This window comes from Coregonus clupeaformis, unplaced genomic scaffold, assembly GCF_020615455.1.
Source record: "Coregonus clupeaformis isolate EN_2021a unplaced genomic scaffold, ASM2061545v1 scaf0857, whole genome shotgun sequence".
Lineage (NCBI taxonomy): Eukaryota > Metazoa > Chordata > Actinopteri > Salmoniformes > Salmonidae > Coregonus > Coregonus clupeaformis.
This window is the reverse complement of record NW_025534312.1, coordinates 77,501-92,500: the sequence shown is the minus strand read 5'-3', so window position 1 is coordinate 92,500 and position 15,000 is coordinate 77,501. Positions and strand designations below refer to the sequence as shown.

General features: G+C 43.8%; 1 protein-coding gene across 1 annotated transcript in view; it reads right to left on the bottom strand.

The window, feature by feature from the left end:
- LOC121560280 (voltage-dependent calcium channel subunit alpha-2/delta-4-like) overlaps positions 1-15,000 on the bottom strand; it is a gene marked incomplete at its 3' end in the record, with an annotated part of 195,648 nt that overhangs the window by 127,984 nt on the left and 52,664 nt on the right. The window contains 8 exon segments of the mRNA XM_045216930.1: positions 1,405-1,532; positions 5,130-5,222; positions 11,517-11,610; positions 11,725-11,822; positions 11,990-12,035; positions 13,472-13,539; positions 13,643-13,704; positions 14,600-14,671. Of these exon segments, the coding sequence (XP_045072865.1) occupies positions 1,405-1,532; positions 5,130-5,222; positions 11,517-11,610; positions 11,725-11,822; positions 11,990-12,035; positions 13,472-13,539; positions 13,643-13,704; positions 14,600-14,671 (661 nt within the window).

Genomic DNA, 15,000 nt, shown 5'->3' with positions numbered 1-15,000 from the left:
CTCATCAATCTATACACAATACCCCATAATGAGAAATCGAAAACAGGTTTTTAGATTTTTTTGCAAATGTATAAAAAAACAACAACAGAAATACGTTATTTACATAAGTATTCAGACCCTTTGCTATGAGACTCGATATTGAGCTCAGGTGCATCCTGTTTCCATTGATCATCCTTGAGATGTTTCTACAACTTGATTGGAGTCCACCTCTGGTCAATTCAATTGATTGGACATGATTTGGAAAGGCACACACCTGTCTATATAAGGTCCCACAGTTGCCAGTGCATATCAGAGCAAAAACCAAGCCATGAGGTTGAAAGAATTGTCCGTAGAGCTCCGAGACAGGATTATGTCAAGGCACAGATCTGGGGAAGGGTGCCAAAAAATGTCTGCAGCATTGAAGGTCCCCAAGAACACAATGGCCTCCATCATTCTTAAATGGAAGAAGTTTAGAACCACCAAGACTCTTCCTAGAGTTGGCCGCCCGGCCAAACTGAGCAATCGGGCTCCAGTTGCTCTGTGGAGATGGGAGAACCTTCCAGAAGGACAACCATCTATGCAGCACTCCACCAATCAGGCCTTTACGGTAGAGTGACGAGACGGAAGCCACTCCTCAGTAAAAGGCACATGACAGCCCGCTTGGAGTTTGCCAAAAGGCACCTAAAGGTCTGTCACACCAAACAAGATTCCCTGGTCTGATGAAACAAAGATTGAACTCTTTGGCCTGAATGCAAAGCGTCACGTCTGGAAGAAACCTTGCACCATCCCTACAGTGAAGCACGGTGGTGGCAGCATCATGCTGTGGGGATGTTTTTCAGCGGCAGGGACTGTGAGACTAGTCAGGATCAAGGGAAAGATGAACAGCGCAAAGTACAGAGAGATCCTTGATGAAAACCTGCTCCAGAGCGCTCAGGACCTCAGACTGGGGTGAAGGTTCACCTTGTAGCGTCATACCCAAGAAAACTCGAGGCTGTAATCTCTGCCAAAGGTGCTTCAACAAAGTACTGAGTAAAGGGTCTGAATACTTACAATATGTAAATGTGATATTTCAGTTTTTTATTTTTTACTCATTTTCAAAAATGGCTAAAAATCTGTTTTTGCTTTGTCATTATAGGGTATTGTGTGTAGATTGATGAGGGAAAAAACTATTTAATCCATTTTAGAATAAGGCTGTAACCTAACGTGGAAAAAGTAAAGGGGTCTGAATACTTTCCGAATGGCCAACTTGCCATCGCGACAGAGTGGGGGAGCACAGAGAGAAAGTAGTCCCTACCTCTGAAAGTAGAAAGTAGTTCCTACTCATGGTGTAACTGCTCAGTTGTTGTCCCAGACTCCATGCTGGTTTTATTATGGGGTTATTGTACTGTTACAAGACAATCACAACAGAGAGAAAGTAGTCCCTACCTCTGGTGTCCTCTTTGGGGATGTAATACAGGAACTTGCCGGCGGGGTACTCTGCAGCGCGACGATACCACACGGGGAAGTGGTCCATTGTAAAGATGTTCTCCTTGTCCGACGGAGCTAGGAATTTCCTGTGAGGGGTCAGAATTGGGTGTAACACTGATAAAATGATTGACTGATTGATTACTTACTTAAAATATGAAAAGCATTTATGAGCATTTGTAAACATCTATAAGCATTTAAAAGGCTTTTTAATTAAAATATATTATTAAGTGTTGCCAAAATCTTGAAATCCATCCATTCTAAAACAAGAAGCCAGTGCAGTAAGAGAAGGGCAGGCTGGGATCTACAGGATTATGATCTACTGTCTTGGTCCTAGTTAAAAGCTTTAACTAAACCAAAGTAGATCATTTTAAGATTGTTCTATACATCAGTTTGGCTCTCTATAAGCTTCAGCATGAGGTCCTAAACCCAGCATGAAAGTGCATCATTGTAGCTATGAGGGCTAATATAGTCAAAATGTTTGCCTTGGGGTAAGTTGCGCCAATGGCCAACGGGTAAATTGCGCCAATGGCCAACGGGTAAATTGAGCCAATGGCCAACGGGTAAATTGAGCCAATGGTTGAGCCAATGGCAAGTTGAGCAAATTGAAGTGTTTTCTTCCCAGGTGTAATGCAAGGCATTATCTCTGGGATAGGATCTACAGGATTATATGATTTACTGTCTTGGTCCTAGTTAAAATGATCTACAGGATTATGATCTACTGTCTTGGTCCTAGTTAAAATGATCTACAGGATTATGATCTACTGTCTTGGTCCTAGTTAAAATGATCTACAGGATTATGATCTACTGTCTTGGTCCTAGTTAAAATGATCTAAAGGATTATGATCTACTGTCTTGGTCCTAGTTAAAATGATCTAAAGGATTATGATCTACTGTCTTGGTCCTAGTTCAAATGATCTACAGGATTATGATCTACTGTCTTGGTCCTAGTTCAAAATTATCTACAGGATTATGATCTACTGTCTTGGTCCTAGTTAAAAGCTTTGCTTCTGCAAGTGATCAAATGCAGAAGCCAGTCCATTGAAGCTTTTCGCAACGAAAAAACCCCTTTAAAGCCAAAATGAACCAAAATCAGGTCATTTTGTGTCATTTACTGACTTGGAGAAGACCTTTCGTCTGGAAACACAGGAGTTAGGAGGGTCACAGGTCACAGGGGCACAAGAAGGGGTGAGGGGTATGAGGTAAGATACAGAGAAGTTAGACAGATTCTGATAACAACCAGGTGAGAAGAACAATGTGTTGTTGATGCAGAGTGTGTAGAGGTGAGAGGGGGTAAGTTGAACCAAAGGGGTAAGTTGAGCCAAAGGGGTAAGTTGAACCAAAGGGGTAAGTTGAACCAAAGGGGTAAGTTGAACCAAAGGGGTAAGTTGAACCAAAGGGGTTAGTTGAACCAAAGGGGTAAGTTGAGCCAAAGGGGTTAGTTGAGCCAAAGGGGTAAGTTGGACCAAAGGGGTAAGTTGAGCCACCCTTGTTTCTAGGAAACAATACACCACATTAATCATTAAACCAAATATTTAGGAAGAGATCATTTCATGGAGTCTGTAAAGGACCAAACCACATGGCAAAAGCGGTAAGCAAGTTACAGTAGGTCCAAAAACCTGATTTTCACCAAGTCAAATGAATGTGTTATGTTATAGGTTTCATGATGCTTGTATCTAAACCAAAGCAGATCATTTAAAGATTGTTCTATACATCAGTTGGGGTCTCTATAAGCTTCAATATGAGGTCCTAAACCCAGTATGAAAGTGCATCATTGTAGCTATGTGGGCTAATACAGTCAAAATGTTTGCCTTGGGGTAAGTTGAGCCAATGACCATGAGGTAAGTTGAGCCAATGACCATGAGGTAAGTTGAGCCAATGGCCATGAGGTAAGTTGAGCCAATGGCCATTAAGTGTTTTCTTCCCAGGTGTAATGCAAGGCGTTATCACTGGGAGATGAGGTATCAACAGGGCCTGGCCTATGTTAAAAGTGTTTTAAAAAAGTACAAAGTGTTCATTAGGTATTAAGCCTGTGTTAAAATATGCTTAAAAAAGACAAAAAAGCAATTGTGATGAACTGTGTTTGGGAAATAAAGATAGACATGGTTTTAAAAAGGTACTGGTAATATTTCATGAAGTACATAAATGTGTAGGCGGCTTAATTTACCCTGTCCCGAAGACAAGCTATGTTTTTAAAACTGTAATGTTTACATGGATTCAGATTATTTCCAGGGATACACAACATCCTGAAATATATGTAGATATCTTTGTTAGAAAGAATACTACATTTCCATTGACGGAGTGATGATGAATGTAGAAAAATGTCTCAACTTACCCCACTCTCCCCTACTGTAATGTGCTACCTAGATGACCTGACCAGTGGAGGCTCCTCGGGGGACGACGGCTCATAATAATGGCTGGAACGGAGCGAATGGAACCATTCCACTGATTCCGCTCCAGCCATAACCACAAGCCTGTCCTCCCCAATGAAGGTGCCACCAACCTGTGGACCTGACAGTACCTTCATCACCCACTAGAGGGCTATGATAGTCCACTGGAGCATATTTATTAACGTAATATCTCCCCAAAGGCAACACAAACACATCCCTCAGAACTAAGAGCAATAACCAAGTCATCCCTACTCACCATCCCTGCAATAGGGACTCTTCATTTGCAGAGTTGGCAAGTTCGTTTTCAAAACAAATTTCTAACAAACGGTTGCATCCCAAATGACATTCTAATCCCTATATAATACACCTCTTCTGACCAGAGCCCATAGGGGCCGGTTAAACGTAGTGCCCATATGGAATAGGGTACCATTTGGGACTCAGTGAGTCTCCAGGCTTATATCTTCACATCTATCAAACACAGAGCCTCATAATGGATCCTGTAGACACTGTAGCCATTCACCTGTTAAGGTCAATAAAGAGCTGCTGGCCCCAAACTCTCCCTCACAGAGGAGACTTACACAATGAGTAATGGGAGTAATCAGATGACTGATGGCTAGGGGGATTATGTCACTCTGAGGTCAGACCCTGCCTGGCGAGAGGGTACTGCCAGGGCAGTTAAGAGTCCTGAAGAGCCCCAACAAGGACATTTACTGGAGATTGAGAGATAAGAGCCTCTCTGAGAGTAGAGTGGGCTAGAGCCAGACTTACTAACAGACTAAATCCCCTTTTGGCAGGTAGAGGTTTACAGCCGTCCTGCTACAGCCGTGGTATCTTCTGACTGTTATACAGTACAAAGGACTCACCCACTCACTCACTCACTCACTCATTCATTCACCCACTCACCCACTCACTCATTCATTCACCAACTCACCCATTCACTCACTCACTCATTCATTCACCCACTCACCCACTCACTCACTCACTCACTCATTCATTCACCCACTCACCCACTCACTCATTCATTCACCAACTCACCCATTCACTCACTCACTCATTCATTCACCCACTCACTCATTCATTCACCCACTCACCCATTCACTCACTCACTCATTCATTCACCCACTCACTCATTCATTCACCCACTCACCCACTCACCCATTCACTCACCCACTAATTCATTCATTCACCCACTCACCCACCCATTGGAAGTAATACATGTAGCCACCTATGTAGAGACATTTGACTACAACGACGGAAGATAACCCAGTGTGTTTTAGTACTGTAGGTCTGACTTACTTGGCAACACGTTTCTCAATGCCCACGTATCTGGAGACCCTCATCAGACCAGACCTGGTCCCCAGGAACGCAGTCTCCACCCCCTCGTCCATACTGAACACATAGAGCAGAGACAAGGAGGGTCAATAATACAACAGCTGAAAACCAGCGATCTAATCAAATCTAAACAATGACGGAAAAATGACGGAAAACTATTTATTGCATATAAAACTAATGGTGAAACGTCAAAAGATAATAGGTATGGAATATAATGGCAGTATGGTATGATACAGCACTGTTACCAACCCAGATGGGTTGAGCATCATGGCTGTCCAGTGGGCCTCCATGGGGGCTGTGACCACAGTGTGGTAGTGTGGTAGTGTGGTAGTGTAGTGTAGTGTAGTAGTGTAGTGTGGTAGTGAATAGTGAGGTAGTGAGGTAGTGTGGTAGTGTGGTAGTGTGGTAGTGTGGTAGTGTGGTAGTGTGGTAGTGTGGTAGTGTGGTAGTGTGGTAGTGAGGTAGTGTGGTAGTGTAGTAGTGTGGTAGTGTAGTAGTGTAGTAGTGTAGTAGTGTAGTAGTGTGGTAGTGTAGTAGTGTGGTAGTGTGGTAGTGTAGTAGTGTGGTAGTGTAGTGTAGTAGTGTGGTAGTGTAGTGGTGTGGTAGTGTGGTAGTGTAGTAGTGTAGTAGTGTGGTAGTGTGGTAGTGTGGTAGTGTAGTAGTGTGGTAGTGTGGTAGTGTAGTAGTGTAGTAGTGTAGTAGTGTGGTAGTGTAGTAGTGTCGTAGTGTAGTAGTGTGGTAGTGAGGTAGTGAGGTAGTGTGGTAGTGTAGTAGTGTGGTAGTGTGGTAGTGAGGTAGTGTAGTAGTGTGGTAGTGTGGTAGTGTGGTAGTGTAGTAGTGTAGTAGTGTAGTAGTGTGGTAGTGTAGTAGTGTGGTAGTGTAGTGTAGTAGTGTGGTAGTGTAGTGGTGTGGTAGTGTGGTAGTGTGGTAGTGTAGTAGTGAGGTAGTGTGGTAGTGAGGTAGTGTAGTAGTGTGGTAGTGTGGTAGTGTGGTAGTGTAGTAGTGTAGTAGTGTAGTAGTGTGGTAGTGTAGTAGTGTGGTAGTGTAGTGTAGTAGTGTGGTAGTGTAGTGGTGTGGTAGTGTGGTAGTGTGGTAGTGTAGTAGTGAGGTAGTGTGGTAGTGAGGTAGTGTAGTAGTGTGGTAGTGTGGTAGTGTGGTAGTGTAGTAGTGTAGTAGTGTGGTAGTGTGTAGTGTGGTAGTGTGGTAGTGTGGTAGTGTAGTAGTGTGGTAGTGTAGTAGTGTAGTAGTGTGGTAGTGTAGTAGTGTGGTAGTGTGGTAGTGTAGTAGTGTAGGGTAGTGTGGTAGTGAGTGTAGTGTAGTAGTGTGGTAGTGTGGTAGTGTGGTAGTGTAGTAGTGTAGTAGTGTAGTAGTGTGGTAGTGTAGTAGTGTCGTAGTGTAGTAGTGTGGTAGTGAGGTAGTGAGGTAGTGTGGTAGTGTAGTAGTGTGGTAGTGTAGTAGTGTAGTAGTGTGGTAGTGTAGTAGTGTAGTAGTGTAGTAGTGTAGTAGTGTAGTAGTGTGGTAGTGTAGTGTAGTAGTGTGGTAGTGTAGTAGTGTGGTAGTGTGGTAGTGTGGTAGTGTAGTAGTGAGGTAGTGTGGTAGTGTGGTAGTGTAGTAGTGTAGTAGTGTAGTAGTGTGGTAGTGTAGTAGTGTGGTAGTGTGGTAGTGAGGTAGTGTGGTAGTGTAGTAGTGTAGTAGTGTGGTAGTGTAGTAGTGTAGTAGTGTGGTAGTGTGGTAGTGTGGTAGTGTAGTAGTGTGGTAGTGTAGTAGTGTGGTAGTGTGGTAGTGTGGTAGTGTAGTAGTGTAGTAGTGTGGTAGTGTAGTAGTGTAGTAGTGTGGTAGTGTAGTAGTGTAGTAGTGTAGTAGTGTGGTAGTGTGGTAGTGTGGTAGTGTAGTAGTGTAGTAGTGTGGTAGTGTGGTAGTGTAGTAGTGTAGTAGTGTGGTAGTGTAGTAGTGTAGTAGTGTGGTAGTGTAGTAGTGTGGTAGTGTAGTAGTGTGGTAGTGTAGTGTGGTAGTGTGGTAGTGTGGTAGTGTAGTAGTGTGGTAGTGTAGTAGTGTGGTAGTGTGGTAGTGTAGTAGTGTAGTAGTGTAGTAGTGTAGTAGTGTGGTAGTGTAGTAGTGTAGTAGTGTGGTAGTGTAGTAGTGTGGTAGTGTAGTAGTGTAGTAGTGCAGTGTGGTAGTGTGGTAGTGTAGTAGTGTGGTAGTGTAGTAGTGTGGTAGTGTAGTAGTGTAGTGTGGTAGTGTAGTAGTGTGGTAGTGTGGTAGTGTGGTAGTGTAGTAGTGTGGTAGTGTGGTAGTGTAGTAGTGTAGTGTGGTAGTGTAGTAGTGTAGTGTAGTGTAGTAGTGTAGTAGTAGTGTAGTAGTGTGGTAGTGTGGTAGTGTGGTAGTGTGGTAGTGTGGTAGTGTAGTAGTGTGGTAGTGTAGTAGTGTGGTAGTGTAGTAGTGTGGTAGTGTAGTAGTGTGGTAGTGAGGTAGTGTGGTAGTGTAGTAGTGTGGTAGTGTAGTAGTGTGGTAGTGTAGTAGTGTGGTAGTGTAGTAGTGTGGTAGTGTAGTAGTGTGGTAGTGTAGTAGTGTGGTAGTGTAGTAGTGTGGTAGTGTAGTAGTGTGGTAGTGTAGTAGTGTAGTAGTGTGGTAGTGTGGTAGTGTAGTGTGGTAGTGTAGTAGTGTGGCAGTGTAGTAGTGTGAGGTAGTGTAGTAGTGTGGTAGTGTAGTAGTGTAGTAGTGTAGTAGTGAGTAGTGTGGTAGTGTGGTAGTGTGGTAGTGTAGTGTGGTAGTGTAGTAGTGTGGTAGTGTAGTAGTGTGGTAGTGTAGTAGTGTGGTAGTATAGTAGTGTGGTAGTGTGGTAGTGTGGTAGTGTAGTGTAGTAGTGAGGTAGTGTGGTAGTGAGGTAGTGTGGTAGTGAGGTAGTGTAGTAGTGTGGTAGTGTGGTAGTGTGGTAGTGTAGTAGTGTGGTAGTGTGGTAGTGTGGTAGTGTGGTAGTGTAGTAGTGTAGTAGTGTAGTAGTGTGGTAGTGTAGTAGTGTGGTAGTGTAGTAGTGTGGTAGTGTAGTGTGGTAGTGTAGCAGTGTGGTAGTGTAGTAGTGTGGTAGTGTAGTAGTGTGGTAGTGTGGTAGTGTAGTAGTGTGGTAGTGTAGTAGTGTGGTAGTGTAGTAGTGTAGTAGTGTGGTAGTGTAGTAGTGTAGTAGTGTGGTAGTGTGGTAGTGTAGTAGTGAGGTAGTGTAGTAGTGTAGTGGTGTGGTAGTGTGGTAGTGTGGTAGTGTAGTAGTGTAGTAGTGTGGTAGTGTAGTAGTGTAGTAGTGTAGTAGTGTGGTAGTGTGGTAGTGTAGTAGTGTGGTAGTGTAGTAGTGTAGTAGTGTAGTAGTGTAGTAGTGTGGTAGTGTGGTAGTGTGGTAGTGTGGTAGTGTAGTAGTGTAGTAGTGTAGTAGTGTAGTAGTGTGGTAGTGTGGTAGTGTAGTAGTGAGGTAGTGTAGTAGTGTGGTAGTGTGGTAGTGTGGTAGTGTAGTAGTGTGGTAGTAGTGAGGTAGTGTGGTAGTGTAGTAGTGTGGTAGTGTGGTAGTAGTGAGGTAGTTGCCAGTGGGTTGAGCAGTGCAGTGGCGTGTGCAGTGTGGCCTCCATGGGCAGTGTCCAGCAGTGTGGTAGTGTAGTAGGGTAGTGTGGTAGTGTAGTAGTGTGGTAGTGTAGTAGTGTGGTAGTGTGGTAGTGTAGTAGTGTGGTAGTGTAGTAGTGTAGTAGTGTAGTAGTGTGGTAGTGTAGTAGTGTAGTAGTGTGGTAGTGTAGTAGTGTAGTAGTGTAGTAGTGTGGTAGTGTAGTAGTGTGGTAGTGTAGTAGTGTAGTAGTGTAGTAGTGTGGTAGTGTGGTAGTGTAGTAGTGTAGTAGTGTGGTAGTGTAGTAGTGTGGTAGTGTGGTAGTGTGGTAGTGCAGTAGTGTAGTGTGGTAGTGTAGTAGTGTGGTAGTGTAGTAGTGTGAGTAGTAGTGGTAGTGTGGTAGTGTGGTAGTGTGGTAGTGTAGTAGTGTGGTAGTGTAGTAGTGTAGTAGTGTAGTGAGTGTGGTAGTGTAGTAGTGTAGTAGTGTAGTAGTGTGGTAGTGTGGTAGTGTGGTAGTGTGGTAGTGTGGTAGTGTAGTAGTGTGGTAGTGTAGTGTGGTAGTGTAGTGTAGTGTGGTAGTGTAGTAGTGGGTAGTGTGGTAGTGTAGTAGTGTGGTAGTGTGGTAGTGTAGTAGTGTGGTAGTGTAGTAGTGTAGTAGTGTGGTAGTGTGGTAGTGTGGTAGTGTGGTAGTGTAGTAGTGTAGTAGTGTGGTAGTGTGGTAGTGTGGTAGTGTAGTAGTGTGGTAGTGTAGTAGTGTGGTAGTGTGGTAGTGTAGTGTAGTGTAGTAGTGTAGTAGTGTAGTAGTGTGGTAGTGTGGCAGTGTAGTAGTGTAGTAGTGTAGTAGTGTGGTAGTGTGGTAGTGTAGTAGTGTGGTAGTGTAGTAGTGTAGTAGTGTGGTAGTGTAGTAGTGTGGTAGTGTAGTAGTGTAGTAGTGTAGTAGTGTGGTAGTGTGGTAGTGTAGTAGTGTAGTAGTGTAGTAGTGTGGTAGTGTAGTAGTGTAGTAGTGTAGTAGTGTGGTAGTGTGGTAGTGTAGTAGTGTAGTGTGGTAGTGTAGTAGTGTGGTAGTGTAGTAGTGTGGTAGTGTAGTAGTGTAGTAGTGTGGTAGTGTGGTAGTGTAGTAGTGTAGTAGTGTGGTAGTGTAGTAGTGTGGTAGTGTAGTAGTGTAGTGTGGTAGTGTAGTAGTGTGGTAGTATGGTAGTGTGGTAGTGTGGTAGTGTGGTAGTGAGTAGTGTAGTAGTGTGGTAGTGTGGTAGTGTGGTAGTGTAGTAGTGTAGTAGTGTAGTAGTGTGGCAGTGTGGTAGTGTAGTAGTGTAGAGTGGTAGTGTGGTAGTGTGGTAGTGTGGTAGTGTGGTAGTGTAGTAGTGTAGAGTGGTAGTGTGGTAGTGTGGTAGTGTGGTAGTGTGGTAGTGTAGTAGTGTAGTAGTGTGGTAGTGTGGTAGTGTAGTAGTGTAGTGTGGTAGTGTAGTAGTGTAGTAGTGTGGTAGTGTAGTAGTGTAGTAGTGGTAGTGTAGTGTAGTAGTGTGGTAGTGTGGTAGTGTAGTGGTGTAGTAGTGTGGCAGTGTGGTAGTGTAGTAGTGTAGGTGGTAGTGTAGTGTAGTGTAGTAGTGTGGTAGTGTGGTAGTATGGTAGTGTGGTAGTGTGGTAGTGTGGTAGTGTAGTAGTGTAGTAGTGTAGTGTGGTAGTGTGGTAGTGTGGTAGTGTGGTAGTGTAGTAGTGTAGAGTGGTAGTGTGGTAGTGTGGTAGTGTGGTAGTGTGGTAGTGTAGTAGTGTAGTAGTGTGGCAGTGTGGTAGTGTAGTAGTGTAGTGTAGTAGTGTAGTAGTGTAGTAGTGTGGTAGTGTAGTAGTGTAGAGTGGTAGTGTAGTGTAGTAGTGTGGTAGTGTGGTAGTGTAGTGGTGTAGTAGTGTGGCAGTGTGGTAGTGTAGTAGTGTAGAGTGGTAGTGTAGTGTAGTGTAGTAGTGTGGTAGTGTGGTAGTGTGGTAGTGTGGTAGTGTGGTAGTGTGGTAGTGTAGTAGTGTGGTAGTGTGGTAGTGTGGTAGTGTGGTAGTGTGGTAGTGTAGTAGTGTAGTAGTGTAGTAGTGTGGCAGTGTGGTAGTGTAGTAGTGTAGAGTGGTAGTGTAGTGTAGTGTAGTAGTGTGGTAGTGTGGTTGTATGGTAGTGTGGTAGTGTGGTAGTGTGGTAGTGTAGTAGTGTAGTAGTGTGGTAGTGTAGTAGTGTAGTAGTGTGGTAGTGTAGTAGTGTGGTAGTGTGGTAGTGTAGTAGTGTGGTAGTGTAGTAGTGTAGTAGTGTAGCAGTGTGGTAGTGTAGTAGTGTGGTAGTGTGGTAGTGTGGTAGTGTAGTAGTGTGGTAGTGTAGTAGTGTGGTAGTGTGGTAGTGTGGTAGTGTAGTAGTGTAGTGGTGTGGTAGTGTGGTAGTGTAGTAGTGTGGTAGTGTGGTAGTAGTGTGGTAGTGTGGTAGTGTAGTAGTGTAGTAGTGTAGTAGTGTGGTAGTGTAGTAGTGTAGTAGTGTAGTAGTGTAGTAGTGTGGTAGTGTAGTAGTGTGGTAGTGTAGTAGTGTAGTAGTGTAGTAGTGTAGTAGTGTGGTAGTGTAGTAGTGTGGTAGTGTAGTAGTGTAGTGGTGTGGTAGTGTGGTAGTGAGGTAGTGTAGTAGTGTGGTAGTGTGGTAGTGTGGTAGTGTAGTAGTGTAGTAGTGTAGTAGTGTAGTAGTGTGGTAGTGTAGTAGTGTAGTAGTGTAGTAGTGAGGTAGTGTAGTAGTGTATTAGTGAGGTAGTTACCCAGATGGGTTCAGCATCATGGCTGTCCAGTAGGCCTCCATGGGGGCTGTGACCACAGCATCAAACAGAGTCTGTCTCAACAGTTCCTCATCACCTATAGAAGATGAATGAGATTCATGTTAAAGGTCAATCTAAGGCTCTTTTTCTCAATTCCGTATTCATATCTGAATGTCCTGTGGGTTAAGTGTGATCTACGTGGAAAGCTCACACTCCAGATCAGGTTCCTTCCCAGTGAGGTATCGAAACACAGCCTGGAGCTGGGTCAGCTTGCGGTGGTGAGGGTCAATGTCTGTCTCACAGTAGGTCCTGCAGACAGACAGACAGACAGACAGACAGACAGACAGACAGACAGCAGTAATAGAGTAACAGTCAGGTACACTGACATATCACATCACATAACTGTTGTCCTGTTACAGACGGCATAGCTAGTAAGTGACAGAATCGGGAGGGAAACTGATTCCTCACACACTCACCACTCATTTGCGATGGACACATCTGGCTGCATCAGGTCATTGAGGCCTGTGGATGGAAACAAGTTATAACACCATGGTTTAGTAGTTATACTGCAGAGGCCTGTGGATGGAAACAAGTTATAACACCATGGTTTAGTGGTTATACTGCAGAGGCCTGTGGATGGGTTATAACACCATGGTTTAGTGGTTATACTGCAGAGGCCTGTGGATAACACCATGGTTTAGTGGTTATACTGCAGAGGCCTGTGGATGGGTTATAACACCATGGTTTAGTGGTTATACTGCAGAGGCCTGTGGATGGGTTATAACACCATGGTTTAGTGGTTATACTGCAGAGGCCTGTGGATGGGTTATAACACCATGGTTTAGTGGTTATACTGCAGAGGCCTGTGGATGGGTTATAACACTATGGTTTAGTGGTTATACTGCAGAGGCCTGTGGATGGGTTATAACACCATGGTTTAGTGGTTATACTGCAGAGGCCTGTGGATGGGTTATAACACCATGGTTTAGTGGTTATACTGCAGAGGCCTGTGGATGGGTTATAACACCATGGTTTAGTGGTTATACTGCAGAGGCCTGTGGATGGGTTATAACACCATGGTTTAGTGGTTATACTGCAGAGGCCTGTGGATGGGTTATAACACTATGGTTTAGTAGTTATACTGCAGAGGCCTGTGGATGGGTTCTAACACCATGGTTTAGTGGTTATACTGCAGAGGCCTGTGGATGGGTTATAACACCATGGTTTAGTGGTTATACTGCAGAGGCCTGTGGATGGGTTATAACACCATGGTTTAGTAGTTATACTGCAGAGGCCTGTGGATGGGTTATAACACCATGGTTTAGTGGTTATACTGCAGAGGCCTGTGGATGGGTTATAACACCATGGTTTAGTGGTTATACTGCAGAGGCCTGTGGATGGGTTATAACACCATGGTTTAGTAGTTATACTGCAGAGGCCTGTGGATAACACCATGGTTTAGTGGTTATACTGCAGAGGCCTGTGGATGGGTTATAACACCATGGTTTAGTAGTTATACTGCAGAGGCCTGTGGATAACACCATGGTTTAGTGGTTATACTGCAGAGGCCTGTGGATGGGTTATAACACTATGGTTTAGTAGTTATACTGCAGAGGCCTGTGGATGGGTTATAACACCATGGTTTAGTGGTTATACTGCAGAGGCCTGTGGATGGGTTATAACACTATGGTTTAGTAGTTATACTGCAGAGGCCTGTGGATGGGTTATAACACCATGGTTTAGTGGTTATACTGCAGAGGCCTGTGGATGGGTTATAACACTATGGTTTAGTGGTTATACTGCAGAGGCCTGTGGATGGGTTATAACACCATGGTTTAGTGGTTATACTGCAGAGGCCTGTGGATGGGTTATAACACTATGGTTTAGTAGTTATACTGCAGAGGCCTGTGGATAGTTATACTGTAGTGTTTGTTGTTCAGGTAAGAGAGAAGACTTACCTTCCTTTACCGACACGTTCCCTAGGAAGATGTATTCACCATGCCCTCTGGTCAGCACCATGCCAAGACTGTAGAAACACTCGTTACATGTTTCCACATTTGCTATTGTTTGACACATTATAACTGTTAATTAGACGTTGATTTAGAAGAGTCAATTTTGATTGAACCAACCTGAATGGCGTCTCGTTGATGGTTGTGTAGAAGTAGTCATTCTTCAGGAACATGACTCTTCTCTGGTAGGAGAACACACAGATCTTAGAAGTTATAGTAGGCTCTATGGAACGGTACCTTGTCCTAGGAGTACTGCTATGTTATTAATAACTATGTAACGGTACCTTGTAATAGGAGTACTGCTATGTTATCAATAACTATGTAATGGTACCTTGTACTAGGAGTACTGCTATGTTATCAATAACTATGTAATGGTACCTTGTCCTAGGAGTACTGCTATGTTATCAATAACTATGTAATGGTACCTTGTCCTAGGAGTACTGCTATGTTATTAATAACTATGTAACGGTACCTTGTAATAGGAGTACTGCTATGTTATCAATAACTATGTAATGGTACCTTGTAATAGGAGTACTGCTATGTTATCAATAACTATGTAATGGTACCTTGTAATAGGAGTACTGCTATGTTATCAATAACTATGTAATGGTACCTTGTCCTAGGAGTACTGCTATGTTATCAATAACTATGTAATGGTACCTTGTAATAGGAGTACTGCTATGTTATCAATAACTATGTAATGGTACCTTGTAATAGGAGTACTGCTATGTTATCAATAACTATGTAATGGTACCTTGTCCTAGGAGTACTGCTATGTTATCAATAACTATGTAACGGCACCTTGTAATAGGAGTACTGCTATGTTATCAATAACTATGTAATGGTACCTTGTAATAGGAGTACTGCTGTGGTTAATAATAACTATGTAATGGTACCTTGTCCTAGGAGTACTGCTATGTTATCAATAACTATGTAATGGTACCTTGTAATAGGAGTACTGCTATGGTTAATAATAACTATGTAATGGTACCTTGTCCTAGGAGTACTGCTATGTTATCAATAACTATGTAATGGTACCTTGTAATAGGAGTACTGCTGTGGTTAATAATAACTTACCCCTTTCTCTACCGTGGCTCTGACGTCTAAGGACAGAGTACCTGTCTCTCCTTTTACCATGGCAGTTCTCAACTGAAAGGAAGATACACACACGTCGACAATCAGCAATGTCTTATGTGGCTGTGAATAAGACACGTGTGTGTGTGTGTGTGCGTGTGCCTGTGTGTGCGCGTGTGCCTGTGTGTGCTTGTGCCTGTGTGTGTGCGCTGTGCCTGTGTGTCCTGTTGTGTGTGTGCCTGTGTGTGCGTGTGCCTGTGTGTGTTCGTGTGCGCTGTGTGTGTGCCTGTGTGTGCCTGTGTGTGTGTCCTGTGCCTGTGTGTGCCTGTGTGTGTGTGTGTGTGTGTGTATGCGGTGTGTGCGCGTGTGTGCGTGTGCGTGCGTGTGTGCGTGTGTGCGTGTGT